Source organism: Hypanus sabinus, chromosome 13, assembly GCF_030144855.1.
Source record: "Hypanus sabinus isolate sHypSab1 chromosome 13, sHypSab1.hap1, whole genome shotgun sequence".
Lineage (NCBI taxonomy): Eukaryota > Metazoa > Chordata > Chondrichthyes > Myliobatiformes > Dasyatidae > Hypanus > Hypanus sabinus.
Window position 1 is genome coordinate 15470333 of NC_082718.1, and position 25792 is coordinate 15496124.

Sequence of the window (25792 nt, forward strand, 5' to 3'; positions counted from 1 at the left end):
CCACTCTGTTTCCTGCCAATCAACCAACGCTCTATCCACGTATGTAACTTTCCCACGGGCTCTTATCTTGTTTAGCAGACTCATGTGCGGCACCTTTTCAAAGGCCTTCTGAAATAAGACATTGTCATCAATCCACAGAGTCAGATTTTTACCAGCCTTTCTGTAGTTTGTTGTTCCAGGCATCTGCTGTTGTTGACATCCTTCAGGCTGTCATCATAACATTTCCCTAGGCACTTGATGGGGTTTCCTATGATAAATGAGATCCTGGATCTTCAAGGTGAACTTCTGGGTCAGTTGGCCTTTCTTTATCATCAAACACCTTGATTTGGCAGGTTTAAATTTCATTCACGCCCATGTGGATATCTCATCCATTGCCTGGAGTACCCATCGGGCCTGGATATGTGTTGTGGTTGTAATTGTAAGGTCACACATAAATCCTCTGCTTGGCGGCTGTCTGATATTCCTGCTTGACCTTGGCCCTCTAGTCTCTCTTTTCCCAGCCTCTATAAGTAGATTCATGGCCATGATGAAGAGGACGACTGATATAGTGCAGCCTGTCACAATGCCCTTCTCTATTCACTGCCATGATGTTACATAGTCCTGCACACTGAGGTAAATCCCCTCAAAATAGCTTGCCAGGATCTTGGTGACCTTCTCCGGGATATGGCAGTGTTTCAGTGCTGTCTTGATGAGCTTGTGCAGCACTGTACCATAGGCATCGGCTAAATCCAACCACACAACCGTCAGGTTCCCATTGGTTGCCTGGGCCTCCTTTAGCAGCTGGGATATAATACTTGAGTTCCACACATCCTGGGAATCCAGGAATCCCTCCATTTTGCACTGCCATATCTTTGTATTGGTTTTCTACCATGTATGATGTCATCCTTCTTGCTAGAACAGTGAAGAAGATTGTTCCCTTGACGCTGAGGAGGGAATGGTTCTGAACTGCTTGATCTTGAGTTTTCCTCTTGGCACAAAACATCCTTCAGCCACTTGCAAGGTGGTATCTGGCCCTTCCTCCAGATGACTCATCAGCCTCCACATCTTCTTGAGAAGCTTTGGGCACTTCTTGTAGACTTTATATGTGATCCCATTGGGCCCAGGTGTTGAACCTGCCCTCGCCTTCTTGACGACTTCTCTTACTTCTTTCAGAGATGACTCTTTATGGTCTTGTGGTTTCTGAGGCTGTTGCACTGGCCCAATCCTGCTGTTTTCCCCCAGTGGCAGGCCTCGTCTTTCATTTGAGTGTGTTTCCAGCAGGTATGCCTCCACTTCCTCTCTTGGCTTTCCCAGTTTGCCTGATCATTCCCCTTCTAACACACTTTCAGAAAAATGATAAGGGTTTCTGATGAAAGCAGTCCTTTTCCTATTCTTCTCACGCTTGTTCTTCTTTATCCTTCCCACATTCCGAAGTTCTTTAAGCCTCCTTCTCAGGTCTTGTCTCAACTGCCTCTGTCCTCCTCTCCTTCACTGCTTCTTCTGTACCTGTTGGAGATTGTTCTAATTTCCCATCTTACGCTAGTTATCTACCCCTCTCGTCTGCTAGGCTGGTAAACTCTCTTCTCCTTTATCTTCTCCATCACACCAAATCGGTCTTCTCCGATGGAGTACACCAATCTGCACATATTCTCAAGCTTCTTCTCCACAGGGCCTATGAGTATCATCTCAAGAAGCCTACCCATGTCCTCATCGAATTTCCCCACTCACCACTGTTCAATGGGGGCCAGTTTACTCTCTCCTTCCTCTCCTCTGGAAGTCTCACACGGGTTTCCCTCGTCCTATCAGTTGATCCCCTCCTGAGTTCCTGGGTTGAAGCAGTAGGTCGAAGATCCTCAGTACTATGGGGTTGTTCCTGACTGTGGTCCTCCAGCCACTGCTGTGCATTCCTACTGCCTCTCACCAGTCCTACATTTGGATTTCGCTTGGTGGATCTTGAGTCCCCTGAGATTCTTACAGAGTTTGCCAAAGTGGCATCTTGGCCGTGTCAGGGTTGTTACGGTCAAAGTCCTCCGTACAAACTGTGTCGTTTCCGTTTGGTCCATCCTGTTGGGTCGTTCATCCTCCCTCCCTCCCTCTCGGAAGACCCTGAGGGTATCCTCTTGTTTCTGTACTCGTAGCTAGTTGGAGTCTTAATACATCTATAAAAACCCTTGGGATTTTGTTTCATTTTGTCTGCCAAAGCAACTTAATATCCTCTTTTAGCCCTTCTGATTTCCTTCTTTAAATGTTCTCTCTTGCATTTCTTATACTAAAGTGCCTCATTTCATCTTAAACCACCTGATATACGCCTCCCCCTCTTTTCTTATTTCCTTAATATTCTTCCATAACAGAGGTTCCCTAAACCAATTAGCCTCATCTTTTATTCCAATAGGACCATACAGATTCTGAAGCCTCAATATTTCACTTTTGAAGGCCTCCCACTTACCATCTGTTTACCAGAAAATAACCCATCTTAATCCAATGGACCTGAACCCCATGGCCTTTCCATGCTACACCGATCTTGATTTGACTTCCCAAAAGTGCAACTCCTCGACACATCTGGTAGGATGGTACATGCAGAAGCAGAGGCCTTCCAGGTGCCAACCAAAGATGCCTTTTCTTTGTAAAGTATGATTTTTTTTTTAAACTAGTAAGACTCTACCGGACTCCAATAACTATAGGTACAGCAGGTCTACCACATCAGTGAGCTGCTCATCGTTCAGAGTAACTGGCCAGGGTGTTTTAGGAGCCAGCCAGCGGTTCAGAGAAGGGGAGGCCAGCCAGCCACCGGGCTGCAGGAGCAGAATAGGGCTGTTGGTTCGGAGGAACTCGAGTCCAGACCATGCTGCTGCCTGCCACTCGAAGGTATCAGAGATAGTGCGCGAAGGCAGCATGCAGTAAACCTCGAGTCACTTTCTTGGAAATTTCTCTTTTGATTACAAGATCCTGTTGAACATTGATCGCCGCAGGTCTGTTTTCCTTGTTTGGTGGTAAGACAACAGGCGAGACAGCAGTGTTGCCTCTGCTGTAGTGAGGACTGGGCTTCAAGCTGTAAGTATGCCTGCTGCTGTAGTCCAGGTGAGGAGACATCGGAGACGGTATACTGTGGCATCCACACTCATGGGGTGGCCTCACCTGGTGCTGGATCAATGGAATTACAGGCTGGACTGTCAGGAACCAACAATTTGTGGGAATTGTCACTCAGGGTCTTCAACTAAAGATGTATTTTCTTGCATGACTGTTCTTCCCCCCTCCCACCCCCATTTTGAATGAGCATGTATGTTTTTGCACCTTGGCCCCAACAGGACGCTGTATGGTTTGAATGATAATTAAACTGGATTTGACTTTTATCCGAATTAAACTACATTCACTATTCTTCAGCCTACTTATCCAGCAGATGAAGATCTGTCCTGTAACTTTTGATGATCTTCATGGATAGTATCTAATTTAGTATCACCTGAAAACTTACCATGTCTTGTACATTCTCATCCAAATCACTGGTAATAGATGACAAGCAACAATGGCTCCAACACCAAGCCCCAAGTCACATCACTACTCAACAGGCCTCCAGCCGGAGAAAAAAAATTCCACCTTCACCCTCTGGTTCCTACATCAAGCCAAGTTAGATGGTTCTCCCTGGACTCATCCAGTCTAACCTTTCAGAGCAGCCTGTCATTCAGAACCTATCAAAGACTTTACTAAGTTCATATCAACCACCTGCCCTCATCAACTTTCTTGGTCACATAATCTAAACAAAATCAAGTTCATAAGCCATGATGAACGCGTGCAGAAAAGGCCAACTAACCCTAATCAAATGCTTTCCAAATGCTTGTTTACTTTATCTTTCAGAATTCTCTCCAGTAATCTACTTATCACAGAGGCCAATCTCACTGTGCCATTCCCTTGCTCAACCAGATTTGCTCAGTGTTACAGAGGGTTTAAACCAGGGGGGTGGAGAAAGCTGTTGGAAACCTGCTGAGGGTTCCATCTGGGAAACATAAACTAGTAAGCCTAATATCTGTTTGTGATTCCAGTTTTCATTAGTTACTTAAGAGACCAGCAGTAGCTCCCAATAGGACTATCTTTACATGCAAGCCTCCATACGTGTGGGAAAGTTCAGATTCAGCACCGTGGAATCTTTGTTCTCTTTGGAGATGGCAAGTAGTACACGATCAATGATGGTAAGAAAGCTCAGATCTGTCTCCTTTCAGAGCTAACTGTTAAAGCTAACTTGTCTGTTGTTTTTCTAATGTACTGTTCTGATACTACAAAAAGCTATTTTCCATGATGTTCATACCCTATGTATGCATGCTAAAGACAATAAACATGCTCACGTATAGAAGCAGCACATGAAGCCATTATACTGAAAGTGCCATCATTGAACATTGACTACTTTTAACCATCAAGATGCATCGGCTACAGGCACACTCCTTGCTACAAATATTCAGGTCAATTTGAGAGCTGTGCTTAAAGCTCACTACCTTTTGCTGTAATACATTTACAAAGTAAATAAACAATTATGTGTATATTATGTGTGAAATAACGACTTACAGCTCTACGGTTCAAGCATTGTAATCCCAGCTTTTCAGTAAGGTCTGTTGCAGGCATGGCATTTGGCAAATCCTGCTTGTTTGCAAATACCAGCAAGACCGCATCCCTCAGCTCGTCCTCTTGAAGCTGGGAAGAAAGGGGAAAGAATACGCAGCATGAGCTGAGTAATTATAAATTAAGATTAAACAAAGGCCGAGAAGAAACAAGTTTTCTTGACGTGTAAAACGTTGGAGAAATGCAGGTCTTGACCTGTCAACATTTCAGGCTGAGATCTTTAATCAGGACTGGAAAGGAAGGGGCAAGAGGTTGAAGGGAGGGGAAGAAGTGCAAGCTGGCAGGTGACAGGTAGGGTGGGTGGGGGAGGGGTGGAAGGTGATAGTGAAAAAGGTAAAGGCCTGAAGGAGGAGGAATCTGATAGGACAGCGCACAATGCCCAAAAGGGAAGGAGACACACCAGAGGGGGATGACAAGCTGGTGAAAGGGGAAGCAATGAGAGGGAAGCCAGAATGGTATATAGCAAAAAGGGGTAGAAACTACCAGAAGTTAGAGAGATCGACATTCATGCTGTCAGGTTGGATGCTACCCTGACAGAATAAGTGATGTTGCTCCTCCAACGCAAGAGTAACCTAATTAGGGCAGCGCAGGCCTGTGGACCAACATGGCAGAATGGGAATGGCAAGAATTAAACTGGGGGCATCTGGAAATCCTGCCCGTTGTGGACGGAACGAAGATGCTCAACAAAGCCGTCCCACAATCTACATCAGGTGTCAAGGAGGGAGAGGAGGCCTCCCTGGAAGCACTCAATCCAGTAGGTGACCCTGACAAGCTTACAGGTGTCTCACCTGGAAGGAATGTTTGAGGCCCTGAATGGTAGTAAGGGAGGCGGTGTAGCGGTAGGTGTAGTACTTGTTCTGCTTACAAGGATAAGTGCCAGGAGGAAGATCAGAGATCAGTGGGGAAGGACCAAGGGAGTCACATAGGGAGCGATCCCCATGGAAAGCAAAGCAGTGGGGAGAGTGTACTTGGGTGATGGGATTCCCCAGTGATGGCGGAAGTTATGGACAATTACGTTTTGGACACGAAGACTGGTGGAATGGTAGGTGAGGACAAGAGGAACCCCATCCCTAGTGGGTTGGAGGGAGGATGGGGTGAGGGCAGACGTGCACAAAATGGAAGAGATGCAGTTGAGGTCAGCGTTGATGATGGAGAAAGGGAAGTTCCCTGCTTTGAAGGAGGAGGATATCTCTTTTGTTCTGGAATGAAAAGCCTCATCCTGAGAGCAGATGCAGCAGAGACAGAGAAATTCAGAGAAGGGGATGGCATTTTTACAAGTAACAGGGTGGGAAGTTATAGTCTAGGTAACAGAGTCAGTGGGTCTATAATCAACATCAGGAAGTAAGCTATCTCCAGAGACAGAGACAGAGAGATCGAGAAAGGGGAGTGAGGTTTTGGAAATGGACCAGGTAACTTTGAGGGCAGGGTGGAAGTTGGAAGCAAAGTTGATGAAGTCGACAAGTTCTGCACGGGTGCAGGAAACAGCACCAATGCAGTCATCGACGTAGCGCAGGAAGAGTTGGGGAGTGATACCAATGTCTGCTTGGAACACAGACTGTTCCACATAGCCAGCAAACAGGCAGGCATAGCTGGAACCCACACGAGTGCCCATTGCTATACCTTTTGTTTGAAGAAAGAGTAAGGGCAGTTCCACTACACGAGGAGATCAGTGTAAGGAGGGGAACTGGTTGGGTTTGGTGTCCAGAAAGTAACGAACAGCTTTGATGCCTTCCTGGTGGGGGATGGAGGTGTAGAGGAACTGGATATCCATAGTGAAACTAAGATGGTCAGGGCCAAGGAACTTGAAATCATTGGGAAAGAAAAAAATCAAGAGTGTTTGAATTGTCATGGATGTAGGTAGGAGGGGAATGAAATGGGGGGGGTGGGAAGAGAGGAGAAAGAATAAAACTGAGTCAAGGTATGCAGATACAAATTCAGTGGGGCAGGAATAATGGGTCTACTTGGACAGGCAGATCTGTGGATATTGGACAGGAAGTAGAAACGGGAGGTACAGGTTAGTTGCAGTGATTCAAAATTGGCTTAGCATTAGGAGATATGGGTTATGGTAAAGGGTCATTTTTGTGATCTGTGACAGCTGATGTTCCACAGAGGTCAATACTGGAACCTTGCTGTTTGTAATATAATAATGGTTTGGATGAGGATGTAAGAGACATAATTATTAGGGTCACTGATGATACAAAGTTGACGACAGTTTGGAGGGTTGCTTAGACTGAACGGTGACATCAATTTGTTGGTAAAATGGCTGATGGGGCTTCAGCAAAATACATGAAACGTGACGCATTTTTGGAGTACTAATGAGGCTAGGGCAGACACCACGAATTGTAGGGCCCTAGGGTGTATTGAGAAACAGAGGCACCTTGGTGTAAAAGTCCTTTAAAGTAACAACACAACAGGTAGATAACAAAATTAAAACACAGAACATAGAACTGTACAGCACAATACAGGCCCTTCAGCCCACAATGTTATGCCAACCCTTAAAACCTGCCTCCCATATAACCCCCCCCCCCACCTTAGATTCCTCCATATACCTATCAAGTAGTCTCTTAAATTTCACTAGTGTACCTGCTCCACCACTGACTCAGGCAGTACATTTCACGCACCAACCACTCTCTGAGTAAAAAACCTTCCTCTAATATCCCCCTTGAACTTCCCACCCTTTACCTTAAAACCATGTCTCCTCTTGTATTGAGCAGTGGTGCCTGGGGAAGAGGCACTGGCTGTCCACTCTATCTATTCCTAATATCTTGTATACCTCTATCATGTCTCCTCTCATCCTCCTTCTCTCCAAACAGTAAAACCCTAGCTCCCTTAATCTCTGATCATAATGCATACTCTCTAAACCAGGCAGCATCCTGGTAAATCTCCTCTGAACTCTTTCAAATGCTTCCACATCCTTCCTACTGTGATGCGACCAGTCCTCCAAGTGTGGCCTAACCAGAGTTTTATAGAGCTGCATCATTACCTCACGACTCTTAAACTCTATCCCTCGACTTATGAAAGTTAACACCCCATAAGCTTTCTTAACTACCCTATCTACTTTTCATGGATCTTTCAAAGCAACTTTCATGGATCTGTGGACATGTACCCCCAAATCCCTCTGCTCCTCCACACTACCAAGTATCCTGCCATTTACTTTGTACCCTGCCTTGGAGTTTGTCCTTCCAAAGTGTACCACCTCACACTTCTCTGGGTTGAACTCCATCTGCCACTTCTCAGCCCATTTCTGCATTTCTGCATCCTATCAATGTCTCTGCAATCTTCAACAATGCTCTACACTATCCACACCAACACCAACCTTTGTGTCATCTGCAAACTTGCCAACTCACCCTTCTACCCCCACATCCAGGTCATTAATAAAAATCACAAAAAGTAGGGGAGTCTCAGAACCAATCCTTGTGGGACACCACTAGTCACAACCCTCCAATTCGAATGTACTCCCTCCACCATGACCTTCTGCTTTCTGCAGGCAAATCAATTCTAAATCCACCTGGCCAAACTTCCCTGGATCCCATACCTTCTGACTGTGTGGAACCTTATCAAATGCCTTACTAAAATCCATGTAGATCACATCTACTGCACTACCCTCATCTATATGCCTGGTCACCTCCTCAAAGAACTCTATCAGGCTTGTTAGACATGATCTGCCCTTCACAAAGCCATGCTGACCGTCCCTGATCAGACCATGATTCTCTAAATGCCCACAGATCCTATCTCTAAGAATTCTTTCCAGCAGCTTTCCCACCACAGATGTAAGGCTCACTGATCTATAATTACCCAGACTATCCCTACTACCTTTTTTGAACAAGAAGACTACATTCGCCTCCCTCCAATTCCATTCCCGTGGACAACGAGGCCATAAAGATCCTAGCCAGAGGCTCAGCAATCTCTTCCCTCGCCTTGTGGAGCAGCCTGGGGAATATTTGGGATACTGGCCTTCATTATTTGAGGTAATGAATACAAGAGTAGTAAGGTTATGCTGCTGTCTTATAAAGGAACCATGAGACAGCTGGAGTACTATATGCAGTTCTGATCAGCTCACCACAGGGAAGATGTTATACTGCTGGAGAAGGTGCACAGGAAATTCACCCCAATGCGATCTGGGTTAGAACATTTCAGTTAGAAGGAAAGAGTCTGGAGAGGTTAGGTCTGTTTACCATGGAACAGAAATAGTTAAAAGGGATATGAGTAAGGTATACAAGATAATGAAAGGGGCATAGATAGGATAAACTACTGGAAGATATTCTAAGGGACTGTACTTACAAGTACTTGGATAGACAAGGCCTGTTTAGTGATAGTTAACATGGCTTTGTGGATGGTAGGTTGCATCTAACCAACCTTATTGAGTTTTGAGGAGGTTACCAGGAAGGAAAGGCAGTGGATATTCTCTACATGGACTTTAGCAAGGCCTTTGACAAGGTCCCACATGGGAGGATGGTCAAGCAGTTTCAGTTGCTTGGCATTCAAACTGAGCAACTGGATTCAACATTGGCATTGCAGGAGCAGCCTCAGTGGTAGTAGATGGTTGCCTGTCTGAATGAAGGCCTGTGACTAACATGTGCCACAGGGATCAGTGCTGGGTTCCCTGTTGTTTATCATCTGTATCAATGATTTGGATAATATCGTGATAAACTGGATCACACAAAGATTAGGACTGTAGTGGACATCAAGGAAGACTACCAAAGCTCACAGCAGAATCCGGACCAGATGGAGGAGAAGTGGACTTAAAATAAAAGGCAGATAAAACAAACCAGAGCAGAACATACAAGGAATGGTAGGGTACTGAAGAGTGTGGTAGAACAAAGAGATCTAGGAATACAGATCTGTAATTCCTTGAAAGTGGCATCACAGGTAGGTAAATCACAAAGAGAATTACTGGCACATTAGCCTTCATAAATCAGAGTACTGAGTACAGGAGTTGGGATGTTATGTTGAAGCCAATGAGGCCTAATATGGTGTATTGCTTGCAATTCTGGTCATCAACCTGCAGAAAAGATACCAAATGATTGAAAAAAAGGCAAAACACTACAGCACAAAAACAGCCCCTTTCAGGCCATCTAGTATATGCTAAACCATCCACCTGCTTCCACTGACCTGCACCTGGACCATAGCCCTCCATTCAATGTACCTATCCAAATTTCTCTTAAATGTTTAAATCGAGCGCCCATCCACCACTTCCACTGGCAGCTTGCTCCGCACTATCACCACCCTCTGTGTGAAAAAGTTTCCCCTCATGTTCCCTTTAAACATTTCACTTTTCATCCTTAAACCAGGACCTCTAGTTGCAGTCTCACCCAACCCAACCTCACTGAAAAAAGCCTACTTGCATTTACCCTATTTAGACTCTTCAATCTTGTATACCTCTATCAAATCTCCCCTTAATCTTCTACATTCTAGGGTATCAAATCCTAACCTATGCAATATTTCCCAACAACTCAAGTCCCCAGCAACATCCTTGTAAATTTTCTCTGCATTCTTTCAATCTTATTTACATCTTTGCTGAAGGAAGGTAAGCAAACCCGCACACAATACTCCAAATTAGGCCTTACCAACATTGTGTACAATTTCACTATAATATCCCATCTCTTGTACTCAAAGCTTTGATTTATGAAAGCCTATGTGCCAATTGCTTCTTCAGAACCCTATCTAACTGCAATGCCACTATCAAGGAATTATGAATCAGTATTCCCAGATTCCTCTGTTCTCTTGCACCCCTCAGTGCCCTACCGCTCATCATCTGAGACCTACCCTCTTTAGTCCTCCCAAAGTGCAATGCCTCACACACTTCTGCATTAAATTCCATCTGTTATTTATAAGGGTATTTTTTGCAACTGGTCCATATCCACAGCAAGCCTTGATGTCTTCTTCACTGTCCACTACACCCCAGATCTTGGTGTCATCTGCAAATTTGCTAATGCAGTTAACCACATTACCATCCAGACTGTTGATATAGATGACAAACAACAACAGACCCAGCACCGATTCCTGTGGCATACCACTCATCACAGCCCTTCGGTCAGAGGCAAATTATCTACAACTACTCTCTGGCTTCATCTGCAAATCCAGTGTTTAATTCAATTTACTACCTCATCATGAATGGCAAATGACTGAACCTTCTTGACCAACCTCCCAAGTGGGACCTTGTCAAAGACCCCACTAAATCCATGTAGACAATAGCTACTGCCTTGCCTTCATCAACTTTCCTGGTAACCTCCTCAAAAAAAGTTTAAGATTAGTTAGACAAGACTTACCACACACAAAGCCATGTTAACTATCCCTAACCAGGCCCTGTCTGTCCAACACATCTGGTCCCTTAAAATACCTTTCAATAACTTTCCCACAGAAGTTTATTAGAGAAGATTTACAAGGATATTGCTGAGACTTGAGAACCTGAGTTATAAGGAAAGGTTGAATAGGCTCAGACATTTTCACTGGAGCACATGAGAATAAGGAGAGATTTGATGAGAGATTAACAAAATTACGAGGGTGAGGTATAGTAAATGCAAGCACTCCACTGAGGTTGGGTGAGACTAGATCTAGAGGCCACAGGTTAAGGGCGAAATAAAGGGGAACCCGAGTAGGAACTTCTTCACTCAAGTAGATAGAACAAGTGTAGAATGCAATGGCAGTGGATGTGGGTTCAACTGCAACATTTAAGTGAAGCTTGGTTAAGTACATGTATGGGGGGAGGGGTTATGGAGAGCTGTGGTCCACATGTGGTCAATGAGAATAGGGAGAATAACAGTTCAACAGATTAGATGAGCCAAAAAACCTGTTTCTGTGCTGCAATGTAACATAACTCTATTAAGAGGAGATATCAGGGGTAAGTTGTTTTTTTTAATAACGCCAAGTGGTGAGTCCGTGGAATGGGCTGCCAGCGGCAGTGGTGGAGGCGGATACGATAGGGTCTTTTAAGAGACTCCTGGATAGGTACATGGTGCTTAGAAAAATAGAGCGCTATGGGTGAGCCTAGGTAATTCTAAGGTAAGGACATGTCCGGCACAGCTTTGTGGGCTAAAGGACCTGTATTGTGCTGCGGGTTTTCTATGTTTCTAAGAGGTGGATAAATGACAGATTTAGGAACAGAGGCAGAAGCCTTGAAAGGGATCTAGGGAGGCTACCATTTTCACCTACAGAGTGGAGAATACATGAAATGCACAGCTTTAACAGGTGGAATTAGTCACTGACAGCTTTTAAGAACTGTCTAAATGAATTCTTCAATCATCCAGGTCTCAGCTGTATGACTATATAATGAAGAGGCAGGGAATGCTACAATGAAGCACATGAAACATCAAATGATTCAGCATTTAACTGGTTATGGCATTACATCTACAGAAAATTAAAAGCAAAGCTTCTGAAACTTCAATTATTAAAATGCTGGACTACCATGTTCCCCTATTTCTCAGTTTTGATGAATAGTCTCAGGACCTGAAGCATTTACTAGAATCAGAATCAGGTTTATTATCACCAGCATGTGTCATGAAATTTGTTAAATTACAGCAGCAGTTCAATGCAATACATAATATGGAAGAAAATAATAAATAAATGGCAGTATCTGTATATTGAACAGTTTAAAATTGTGCAAACCCAGAATATATATTAAAAAAACTATTGTTCTGTTCTGCAGATGTTTTCTGAGCTACCACCCCCCCCCCGCCCCAGTATTCTTGTTTTTATTAGTGATTAGGGTGGGATATCCTGTTATCCCAGAGTTTGATCACTTACATAGACTAATGAACAAACTCAAGAATGGACAATCAATGTGAAAAATTTTCCAACTACAAACACATTCTAGACAAAGTAAAACCCAATCTGCAACCAACACACTTGATACAAGAATTAATAGGTAGGAAAACTAGCAGCTTCCCACCATACCCTGCCCCTTTTGTTCATGCACTTAACAATACCCACTCTACACAAAAATCAACTAATTCAATGAAGGCAAACAATTTTTTTTTTCCGCAGTAATTTCTTCAGTTTGATTTTCAAAGACTTTTGCTACAAAGATTAACAGCAAGCAACAACTTTGAAACTCAAGGTAAAATGCCTGATATATCAAATGTCCAAGCTAATGTATTTTAATCAATTCGTTTTTCCCAGAATTACTGGTTTATGACATAAACCAGTCTCTCATTTTGGAAAATGCCTGCAGCTTGCAGATCTTGCTCTAACATTTTTAAGAGTTTCTTGATCATTCAACTGCTAAAGGTATTTAGAAAACTAGATTGTTTTGCAGTATGCTTTAATTAGTTATATGTATGTCCTTAATTTCAGAGCATTTTTTTTAAACTGCACCTGCCAGCTTCAAGGGACTTTTTCCCCTCCAAAAAAAGTTTCCTAATCTTCAAATAGATCAGAGAAATCTATGCCATGTGCAGTAAAAGGGAGTTCCTTGACATTAAAGGCACCATATAAAATAATTAAACTAGGCACCAAGATGATAAGCTTTTTCAAACATCTTTGGAAGTTGAAGATCAAAATATGTGTGTACTTACTTAGTTGAAAATTTTACTTTATAAGTAGGTTAAGGCAAAGGCACCCAATCAAAAAACATTTCATTTTGCAAAGCCTGAAGTATAGGGATATACTGTACAACTCCACAACAAAATTCTTAAAAAAGAACTTGCAATTCCACTCTCACCATTTTCTGTAGTTCCTCCTTTGATTCCTGGACTCTCTCTCGGTCATTGCTGTCCACAACAAAAATCAGGCCCTGAAACAACAAGGAGATGATTAACCCATTAAGTGACAGAAAAATTGCTTTAATTGTGCATCCTATTAGTTATAACTATCATAGAAAAAAAAACACAATAAGGAAAGATCAATTCAGATGAAAATAGGGAAAATATAACTGAGACTTCTTCCAGGATACACAATTTTTTAAAATTTAATTTTTACAATAAAGAATAAAGAAGTTTATATAGTGCAAAACAAAGGTATCAAATACACAGTTCACAACAGTTTAAAAAAAAAAGCACCCATGGTAAAATCATATATAGTTAGTTACCACCCCACCCTCTCATTGCCCAACTCCAAGCCAGGATACACAATTCTGAAGGCTTTATCACACCACCCTTGCAATTAAATACACCTTAAAGAGAAATAACAGAACTCAATTCAAGGGAAAACCAAAAGGAATATAGAAACTTTAACCACTGCAAAAATTTAAATTATATATCATACTTTTTGTGCTGCTGACAAAGATTTAATCCAAACTCTGGGATTCAATTGAAAACTCATTGCAATCTAAATTAGTAACAAAAAAGAATGGCCACCTTCATTAATGATACAAATTTGTGTATTTTTCTACAGTAGCAACTTAAGTATTCAAGGTTTATGTGTTCCACTTTCTTCTAAGATCCCCTCTGCTGTTACTTCTGAGGATTAAAGTTTGACTTTCTGCTGTTCTACCCAATTCATTGCCCAGCAGCAGAATCACCAGTTAACTAGTTTGACCAGAATCTCTTGACTTAACTTGCTGCCATGATCAGTTCTGCAGCCCTTTAGTCCAACTAGTCCATGCTAACTACATTGCTCAGAGAGCTAGTCCCACCTGCCTGTGTTTAGCCCATAGCCCTCTAAACCTCTTCTTATTTAGATTACTTTTAAACAGCACTGATGGCCTGTTTCAGCCAGCTTAATCTCTCCCATATAATCTCAAAAGTTGTGTGCCTCTGTCTGAGCACCTCTCCCTGGGATATATGAAAACTATGATCTTATATACCTTCAATCTCCTACATTCCAGGGAATGAAGTCCTAGTCTATGCAACCCCCTCTTTGTAAGCTACGTCCAAGTTCAGGCAACACCCTTTCCAGTTTAATAACATGCAAGTATCAAGTTTGAGGAATAGAAGGATCTAGTTATAGGGTGACATGAATTAAGATGGGAGGAGGGCTTGTGTAGCATTTACCACGACCAGAGAAATGAATGCCAGAGAGAGGCCATTCAGCCCACAGATAAATGTTGCAACTTAAGTTCAACTCAACTATGTAGAGGGACTCATTTTAATAATCAGTCCAACTGCCCATTACGGGTGGCAATAGAGCTGACTCTACTAAGAATATTTCCATCTCTGCACTTCTTGGATCCATACTCCCTTTTCGTACGTCTAAACCAATTGCTAATCCTATCATCAAGCACACCCTGAGAGTGTGGGCTCAGTCCAGAAAGCATAGTGGTCTCTATGTCTTCTCTCTTTCAAGTCCTATTCTACATAATCATCTCTTCCAGCCTTCTATACATGATTCAACATTTCAAGACTGGTACAGAAAGGGCATCAGACGCTTTAAAGATCTTTTGTTTTTAGACAACTTTTGCATCATTTAACAATGCAATTTTATAAAGTTTAATCTACCCAACACTCATTTCTTTAGATATTTACAGATTAGACATTTTATCCACCCTGATACCAAACTTCCCTGAGACACCCAACACAAGCGTCATTGATGTTTCTCTGTATGAATCCATTGCGTAAAGGTCTAATATCTATTATCTGCAACAAGCTGGCGGCTCTGAAGCAAGCCTCTCTAGACAAAATTAAAACTGCCTGGGAGCAAGATTTACATTTTTCAATGTCAGAGATATGGGAAGAAGTCCTTAAATTAGTTAACTCAACCTCTTTATGTGCCTGCCACTGCCTGTTACAGTTCAAGGTCATACACAGGGCCCATATGTCTAAAACAAAATTATCTCGCATTTACCCAGATGTTAATCCCTATTGCGACGAATGCAAAAGGGACAAGGCTTCCCTTATCCATATGTACTGGACATGTCCTAGTTTGGAAAAAGACTGGAAAGATGTCTTCCAAACTCTAACCCAAATACTTAATTACAATCTGATGTGTTGCAATGATTTTATATGTTCATATGAGGAAGCTCTGTGTTTAATATTACTTTCAATAAATTTGTTAGATAATTTCATTTCTAAATGAGTTTGAGTGTATTAGCCATTTATAAGTGACTTAATAGTTGACTTACCATCTATATTCCAGTCATGATTAACACCACCCCTCCCCCCCCACCCCCCGGGTCGGCCAGTCTGCAAGAATATTGTCAATATTAAACCTGTCCATGGTGCAAAGAAGGTTGGTGACCTCTGCTCTATACCAATGCAGCTCTGTGGGGACAAAGGTCCTATTTCACCCTTTTTGCCAATGCACTGACGGTTTGGAGTTGGGGACAGGGAGGGGTGGGGTGATAACGTTTGTACTATGGGTGCATCTCTTTGATGAATGTGAATTGTACATTTGTTATGCACTGCACAATTCTCCTTTACACTATGTTCTCTTTCAAAAAAAATATTGTCAAAAAAATCTTATGAACAACTATCTATGATTCATAAAAAGATTCAAGGATATTAATAAATTAAGTAGTGCATACAATTTTTCAACAAGCAGTGAAAGACTACAAAAGAAAGTGTAAATGGGGAAAATAGAGAAAACTTGACTGTATCAAAATCAACAGTAAAAGTTCTTACAGATATTAAAAAGAGGAATATAATATTCAAGAGTGGGGCACCTAGACTACAAGGTTGGAAACTGACATCAGGAAACAAGGAAATGACAAATATAGTAAACAATTCTTTTGCTAGTCTTTACCATAGAGACTGTAACAATCCTGACGACAACAGGCTAGCTTCAGATAGCATGGAAAAACATACAAAAATCTTGATCTTGAGTAATGAGGTATTGGAAAAAGGCAAATTCACCAGCTTGCATAAACAATTTTTTAAAAACTGGCTGAAGTTTTATTTTAACTCACTCAATTCTGATAGAATAATGTTGGATTTGAAAACATCAAATATGACATCCTTGTTCAAGAACAAAGGAAGACAAAATGTGAGGAACTATCAGGCAATCAGTTTAACATCTATAGCTGGCAATATGCTAGAAACAATCATCCAAGAGATAGCCAATCACTTTAAGTTTAAAATAATCCAACCAAATGAACAAAGTTTCTTTAAAGGAAAATCACGTCTTAGTGAACTCGTTTGGCCTTTTCTGTTAAAAGGATTTAACAGGCAGAGGAGTTGGAAGTGAATCTACTGAAGTGGTGACTTTGGATTTTCAAGAAACATCTAATTTGCCACATGATTAACTGATTCTCAAGAACTTATGGTACTGGAAGAAGTGTTAGCATGGATTAAAAAAATACATCATACGGAATTAGAACTAGAATAATTTCCAAGTTGGAAATTTGTAACTAATGTAGTAACACTAGGTTCTGCATACAGATATTCCTCACTTTACGAAAGTTCACTTTACGCCACTTCGCTTTTACGCTTTTGCTAACTGGAAGAAATCCAGAGGATTTTTGCTTTTACAAGAAAAGGCAAAAAGTGACAGTGAACTGTTATAGAGGCAGCGTGCACCCTGAGCAGTGAGAGTGGCGAAAAGCAAAAATAGTGTTCAGTGTTTGTTTTGCTCTCAGCATCAAGCCACCAAAGCTTTGAACTGCGTGAGATTTTCACTATGACTGACAGTGCTGCAATGATTGCACAAAAGTATGACATCAATTTTGAAAGGGCATGTAGGTTTAGGGCAGGTTTGCAGGATGATTTGAGAGCTTATGATAGAAAAATGCATGAACCTTCTAGTGTGCTCACTGTCTTCCCGATTCTGGTACGTGAAACCACATTGTACATACATTAATTCTACTTTATATAGGCTGTGTATTTATCATATCATTCCTGCTTTTACTATGTGTTAAGAGTTATTCTAGGCTTTATGTGATATTCAGTACGATTTGCTAGGTTATTTTTTGGGTCTGGGAACGCTCAAAAATTTTTTACCATATAAATTAACAGTAATTGCTTCTTCGCTTTACGCCATTTCAGCTTACGAAAGGTTTCATAGGAACACTCTACTTTTGGATAGTGGGGGAAACGTGTATTACTATTTATAATAATGACCTAGCAGAGGATAGAATGCACAGTATTCATGATTGGTAATGACATAAAAATGGGTGAAAGAGCGTATTACATGAGGATATTGTGACTCTGCATCAGGACTAGACAAATGGTACTGTGAGAAAGTGAGAGATCATGGACTTCAGGAATTTAAAAAATACTTTTGTTGAATGAGGTCCAGGGGGACCTAGGTGCTCACATGCACGTAAGAGACCATTTGAAGTCTGCTGTCCCATGTCAAATGGCAGGGCAAATTTGAGGGGGGACCCACTTCTTGCATTCTCACTTTCGAGCTTGTGCTGCATAAGCCTGGACATAATAGGTTTCTACAGTTCAGTTTTGTTTTTCTCTACCATTCACCTATCTCTAGGTCTCCAACTGCTCCAAAAAATTATTTTCAACATCTCCATTTGATTCTTCTGCCAGTGATCCCCAGTTATCATCCCCTACAATGGGGCAGGGGGCGGCGGGTACAGGGGAGAAAGAGAAAAAAACCTGCTCTTCATTCTGCCTAAGCTCCTTGAATCCATGCAGCTCAATTAGCTTCATTGCTAGTCACTGATTTAAATCACCAATGAACCATCGAAGTTCATGTCAGATAACTTTCATCAGTCCAAAACTGCATTCAGGTCCTGAGATGCACTGATATGGTGCAATAAAGATGATTCACTGCACAGGTCCATTTCTGACCGTGTGATGTTCCACTGCTGTCCCTAGCTCAAGGTTACAAGTTTCTGCAAGAAACTATTTTTGTCAGAACCCAAATCAGCATCAGTGAGCAGCTTATATCTAAACAAGTGTTGTGAGATGGAGTCAAAAGTTCCCCTTATTTAGACTTGGGAGGCAAAAATTGACCAAGCAAGACTGATTCACACAGATAGAATATACCTGTGTCATTTGCCAATCATAAATGAATGCCAATGTCAAAGGTAACAACTGACTGACCTGAAATCTACTTTTCTTTTTACTTATCTCAGGTCTATTTATATTATTACTATATTAAATATATTGAAAAGCATCACCCACTGATCAGAATTCATTCAAATCCTTTCCATCATGTACCAAGCACTCAAACTCACTCTCTGCAGGAGTGGAAAATGGTAAACGTTCTGTTAAGGAATTTCTTTTATCTGTGAACATACAACTTAACCAAGTATTACTAGAAGCAACATACCTGTGTGTTTTGGAAGTAGTGTCTCCATAGGGGGCGAATTTTATCCTGACCTCCAACATCCCACACAGTGAAACAGATGTTCTTATATTCAACAGTTTCCACATTAAAACCTGAAATATAAACAGCCAAAGTTCAATCACCAGCATCCTTTCTTCTCACAATTAGGTCATGTAAAACCCTCAGGCTCTTCCCAGAACACCCCAAACCTAAGTAAGTCACTAAACTTCTCTCCTAACTAATCCTTTCAAACCCCAAAGGTAGAATATTGATGCTTCCCTCTCCTTCGGTACTGCCACCCATTTCAAAACTTCCATCAGCCAAATTTTTCTTTAAATCACCAGAAAGCCCTCTGTTTTGATGATACTTCGGTCCATTTGCTTTTCTCCCCAAAATTGTTGAATTCCGTGTTTTTAATCAATATCACAAACTACATCTTCTGCAAGGTCGTCTTCTGTGGTCCCTTCCCCAAAAACCTGCTGTAATCTCAATTTCTGATACGGGATTGGTCCACATTGTTCCTAGACCTAACCCTGTTAAAAGCCCTCTTCTATATTCTTTCGTTTGCCCCTCCTTCCTCAAGATCCTCCTTAAAACCTGAACAATTTTTAAAATTTTCATTACAATTCCCAATATCACTTTCTTGGACCAGTCTTGTTCATATATCTGATTCTACTCTGAAAAAGACAACTTCTATGTGAAAGGAATAGAACACATTATAGAGGGGTACCTCTTCAAAACAGAGATGCGGAGAAATTTCTTTAGCCAAAGGGTGGTGAAATTGTGGAATTTGTTGCCACATGCAACTGTGGAGGCCAGGTTGCTGGGTGTACTTAATGCCGAGATTGACAGGTTCTTAATTGGACATGGCATCAAAGGTTACAGAGAGAAGGCCAGGAACTGGGGTTGAGGAGGAGATAATAAAAAGGATTGGTCAGGATTGAATGGCAGAGCAGAATTAATGGGCCATATAGTCTAATTCTGCTCCTGTGTCTTATGGTCTAATACAAAGTTGTGTTCATTTACTTGAAAGAGTGCACACTCCATAGTAGTTTAAATGATGGCAATGGAATGGGTCAGCTGACTACCTTCAGGCAGTACCAAAGAAACAGGATGATGACAAAATGTCTAAAGTTTTAAACCAATAAGAAACCTACCGATAGTAGGAATGGTGGTGACAACCTCACCCAGCTTTAGCTTGTACAGGATTGTAGTTTTCCCAGCAGCATCAAGTCCCACTGAGGTATAAAACAAAAACAAATTAGATAGATAATAGTATGCCAAAAATTCCATGGAACCATATTAACTCTAAAATAATCCATGGGACAATTTTAAAATACAAAGATTCAACCACAGAGAAGAAACTTTCAAAATGAAGGGAGGGAGGCAAAAGACAGGAAATTATAGGCCAGTTAGCCTCACTTTAATGTTTGATAAGGTGTTGGGAGTTCATTATTAAGGATGAGGTTTTGAGGGAAGCACAAGATAAAATAGGACGAATTCAGCACGGTTTCCTTAAGGGAAAATTGTGCCTGACAGATCTGTTGGGATTCTTTGAGGAAATAACAGGCAGGATAGACAAAGGAGAGTTAGTGGATGTTGCTTACTTGGATTTTTAAAAGACCTTTGACAAGGTGTGATAAACTATTCTCCTACACAAGATAACGGCCCATGGTGTTTTAGGAAAAGCAGCATGGATAGAGATTGGTTAACTGGCAGGAGGCACACAGTGGAAATAATGGGTGCCTTTTCAGGTTGGCTGCCAGTGACCAGTGGTGTGCCACAGGGGTCAGTGTTTGGACCACTTCTTTTCACATTATACATCATTAATTTGGATGACTGAATTGATGGTTTTGTGGCCAAGTTTGCTGATGATATGAAGAAAGGTGGAGGGACAGGTAGTGTTGAGGAAGCAGGGAGTCTGCAGAAGGACTTTCAACAGATTAGAAGAATGGGCAAAGAAGTGACAGTTGCAATATAGTGTAGGGAAGTGCATGGTCACTTTAGTAGGAAAAAAAAGGTATAAACTATTTTCTAAACAGGGAGAAAACTCATAGGGACTTGGAAGTCCTTGTGCAGAATTCCCTGAAGGTTAACTTGCAAGTTGAGTCAAAGACAAGGCAGGCAAATGCGATGAACATTCATTTTGAGAGGAATAGAATATGAAATCAAGGATGTAATGCTGAGGCTTTATAAGGCACTGGTCAGACCACACTGATGGGAGTATTTTGTACCCAATATCTAAGAAAGGATATGCTGATGTAGGAGAGTCCAGAGAAGGTGCACAAGAAGCATCTCAGAAATGGAAGGGTTAACATGAGCATCTGATAGCATCAGATCTGTTTTTGCTGAAGTTTAGAAAGATTTTGGGGTGGGGGGGAGAAGAGGGAAATCTCGTTGAAACCTTGCTAAGAGTGGATGTGGAAAGGATGCTTCCTATAGTGGGGAAGCCTAGAACCAAGGGCACATCCTCAGAATAGAAGGATGTCTCTTTAGAACAGAAATGAGGAATTTCTTTAGCTTATTGGATTGTCACAGTTGGCTGTGGAGGTCAAGTCTTTGGATATATTTAAAGCAGAGGTTGACAGGTTCGTGATTAGTAATGGTGTCAAATGTTAAGGGGAGAAGATTTGTGAGAATGGGACTGATAGGGACAATAAATCAGCCATGATGGAATGGCTGAGCAGATTCAATTTTCCAAATGGCCTAATTTGCTCCTATGCCTTACGGTCATATGAATTTACAGCTACAGCTGGGGGTAATGTTTTGATAATTTTCATTAATTCAGGGGTTGTCCCTAATACAGGGAGAGTTCACAGACACATTTAAAGTAATGAAGACATAAATTAGTTGATAAAAAAGTTTCCAGACACTAAGGAGCCCAGGATAAATGATGCAGCAATTAGGTGGCAAAGCTCAAGAAACTTTTCCTTTATTGAGTCGCAAAGCTGTGGAATTCTACAATGAAATGAGTTAAAACAACAGCTATGTCATCAGTTTAGAATAACTAGTTACATAGAAATCATAGCACTGAAATAGGCAGTTCAGCCCAAAAAAATTTATACTGGCATTTATTATCCTTCCAGCAACCTTCCCCCAACCCAACAACTCACCCTTCTATTCCTAATGCTCTTGTTCATTTATTGACTTTCCCCCATAAACACACCTATGCTGGTCACCTCTCCGTCATTGAAGTATGAGTCAAAGTTAATGTGTACTACCAATGAATATATTCCAATTTAAACATAAAAGGGTCCTTGATATACTGATAAGAGTTGCAATTCAAGTTATCCAAGTTTATAAAACATAACCACTGAGTATTATTTATGGGCCAGAAAGTCTTAAAAACTAATTTTATGCCCAGATCATACTAATCAGATCATTACCAATATCATCACTTGAAAGAAAGAAAATATTTTTCCAAGTTTATCACAATCCAATTTCTATCTTAATCTCATGTGTATACTACAATCCTAATTCCACTTCCTGTCAGGTGTTAAAAAAAAACTAAAATTACACTTTTCACTCCTGTCTGTGAGAATTATTCGATGTGACCAGATGCTCTGTCAGCTTCATCATATTTCAACTATCAAATGCCAAATAACTCTATGCTGGATAGCACTGCCTGACAGCAGCTGACAACAACAAAAGAAATTGTAGTTTAGAGATCAAAAGCTGTTGGGCGATTCCCTTCTTGAAGGACAGCAGTGAGTGCTGTCACTGTCTTATGAAGACCACCATATTCAAAATACGGAAAATTAAAATTAACACTTTTAAACAGAAAGCAGTTCGTAATTTAGTAAAGAACCAGGGCAGACTCAAAAGGCCCAGCAGAATTTTTAATAAAAGATAGAAGGGCAAAGCATAAAAGGAATTTAAATTTCTTTTATTAAAAATAATTCAGGGGTTCCCAATGTATGCAAATTACAGCTGGCATTTCTGTGCAGAAGCTGGTGCAATGTGGAAGGTTGTGGGGAAAGTGCAATGCTATCAACCTCATCACATCCAATATGAAATTTTACCACCCAAAGTTCTCCAGAACCAGTTGAAGGATTGAAGCTAGCTTTATCATTAGCTGAAGAGTTCAATCCAACTTGGGACTACTGTGAGGAATAACAGTTAAACAGACATTCCAACATTATTAACCCACTACCAAAGTAAATTACACTATACATAAAATCAGCTGAGACCAGTTAAGTGAACATGAGTAGCTAGGAACTTTAATACAGAGGAAAAGCAACACGAAGTGATATGGAATAAATAATGAATGCCAGCAAGACCTCATTTTTTGATGAACTAACAGAACAGCTTGATAATGGCAAAACATTGGATACCATGGACACAAGTTTTTGTACAAATTGGTATAGACTAAAATACTTGTTACAAAATTGTAGCATGGATTTGAACTCAGCTAATAGGGTAGAAAACATTATTGGTAAACACTTGCTCTTCAGACAAGAGACAAGTACACATATCGTAAAGGGTCATTGCTTTTCTTAATACATTAACAACATGCACTTTGATATATAGTGCATAATTTCTAAATTTGCTAATGGTGGATTGAGAATACAAAGGGAGAATCAATCCAGCTGGATACAGTAAAAAGGAGGGGTTAGTGAAGTTCAAGAATGGAGTGGTAGCTAACATAAAATGAAAAGTCTACTTTGGTTCAATTATAATTCATCAGAAGAGTAATGAAGCCAATTTTACAGGCAAAATGGACAAATGGTGAAAGCACAAAGGAAGGCCAAGGACAACTTGTAATTGGTAATTATCAAAGCAAAGGACTTTCCCCAAAGCTTAAATAATCAAACAGACCATGAAAAAGTATTAGAAAACCTATCACCCAAAAATGGACAACTCACTTAACACACAGGTTACATCCCAGTCTGCCAAGAGAAATACAGATGAAAAATTGATGAGACTTCAACCAACCTCCTTCAATCTTCCTAGTCAATGCCAGAGAAATGGAGATTTCCTTATGCTACACTCCAGCTTTGATCAGGAAAAAAGTAGGCCAAGAATGAATATGCCAAATACAGGCCAGTTTAATAAGTAGCAGAGAAGCTTACTGAAATAATATTTTGGGAGAAAGCCCAGTATAGACACTGAAGAGGCAGAAAATTAGGGGAAAATTGATTTGATGAGCGAACAGGGAGGATGATGAGGGCAGTTAAGATTATGCATACAATGGCATGCAAAAGTTTGGGCACCCCTGGTCAAAATTTATCTTGAATAGTTAAGTAAGTACAAGATGAACTGATCTCCAAAAGCCATAAAGTTAAAGGAGAAACATTCTTTTCAACATTTTAAGCAAGATTAGTGTACAATTTTGTTTTGTACAATTTTAGAGTGAAAAAAAGGAAAGAAGCACCATGCAAAAGTTTGGGCACTCCAAGAGATTTGAGCTCTCACGTAACTTTTACTAACATCTCAGACGTTAATTAGCTTGTTAGGGCTATGGCTTGTTCACAGTTATCGTTAGGAAAGACCAGGTGATACAAATTTCAAAGCTTTATAAACACCTTGACTCCTCAAACCTTATCCCAACAATCTGCAGCCATGGGCTCCTCCAAGCAGCTGCCTAGCGCTCTGAAAATTAAAATAAATGATGCCCACAAAGCAGGAAAATGCTACAAGGAGATAGCAAAATGTTTTCAGGCAGCCATTTCCTCAGTTCGTACTGTAATTAAGAAATGGCAGTTAACAGGAACAGTGGAGAGGTCAAGCTGAGGTCTGGAAGACCAAGAAAACTTTCGGAGAGAACTGCTCTTAGGATTGCTAGAAAGGCAAATCAAAACCCCTGTTCGACTGCAAAAGACCTTCAGGAAGATTTAGCAGACTCTGGAGTGGTGGTGCACTGTTCTATTGTGCAGTGACACCTGCACAAATATGACCTTCCTGGAAGAGTCATCAGAAGAAAAGCTTTCCTACATCCTCACCACAAAATTCAGCATCAGAAGTCTGCAAAGGAACATCTAAACAAGCCTGATGCATTTTGGAATTAAGTCCTGTGGACTGATGAAGTTAAAATGGTACTTTTTGGCCGCAAAGAGCAAAGGTATGTTTGGAGAAAAAAAGGGTGCAGAATTTCATGAAAAGAACACCTCTCCAACTGTTAAGCATTAGGGTAGATCGATCGTGCTTTGGTCTTGTGTTGCAGCAAGTGGCACAGGGAACATTTCACTGGTAGAGGGAAAAATGAATTCAATTAAATACCAGCAAACTCTGGAAGCAAACATCACATCGTCTGTAAAAAAAAAAGCTGAAGATGAAAAGAGGATGGCTTCTACAACACAATAATGATCCAGAACACACCTCAAAATCCACCTCAAGAGGTGCAAGCTGAAGTTTTTACCATGGCCCTCACAGTCCCCCGACCTAAACATCATCGAAAATCTGTGGATAGAACTCAGAAGAGCAGTGCATGCAAGACGATCCATGAATCTCACAGAACTAGAAGCCTTTTGCAAGGAAGAATGGACGAAAATCCCCCAAACAAAAATTGAAAGACTCTTAGCTGGCTACAGACAAGCTGTGATACTTGCCAAAGGAGGTGTTACTAAGTACTGGCCACGCAGGATGCCCAAACTTTTGCTCTGGGCCCTTTTCCTTTTTTGTTATTTAAAACTGTAAAAGATGGAAATAAAAAAGTAATCTTGCTTAAAATATTAAAGAAATGTGTCATCTTTAACTTTATGCCTTTTGGAAATCAGGTCATCTTTTACTCACTTAGCTATTCACAGAAATTTTGACCGGGGCGCCCAAACTTTTGCATGCCACAACTCTATACAGGCAGTCCCCGGGTTACGAACGAGTTCCATTCCTGAGCATGTCTAAGTCAGATTTGTACGCAAGTTGGAACAGGTACATCCGGTATTATTTAGCGTCAGTTACTCAGACGTTTGTCTTAGTATATAGTATATATTTTACCTTTCTATGCATATAAAACACTTAAGAAACGGATACTTTTCAATAATTAAAACCACTGTGTTGCTTAATAATAATTGTAGCTTTCATCGGGGCAGGGCCTTTCACCTGCTCCATTATTTTCACTTCATCCTTTACCTGTATCCTTTAAAGTTGTTCCGATCATTCAGTGACTGTAGCC

At 41.0% G+C, this 25792-nt stretch overlaps 1 protein-coding gene across 1 annotated transcript in view; it reads right to left on the bottom strand.

Annotated features, from left to right (window-relative positions):
* The window catches only part of LOC132403649 (ADP-ribosylation factor 4), a 34683-nt gene that overhangs the window by 5042 nt on the left and 3849 nt on the right, over positions 1-25792 (bottom strand). Inside the window, exons 2-5 of the mRNA XM_059987151.1 lie at positions 19839-19919; positions 18685-18794; positions 13244-13315; positions 4531-4656 (exon numbers count right to left, since the gene is read on the bottom strand). Of these exons, the coding sequence (XP_059843134.1) occupies positions 4531-4656; positions 13244-13315; positions 18685-18794; positions 19839-19919 (389 nt within the window). The remainder of the gene's footprint in view (positions 1-4530; positions 4657-13243; positions 13316-18684; positions 18795-19838; positions 19920-25792) is intronic.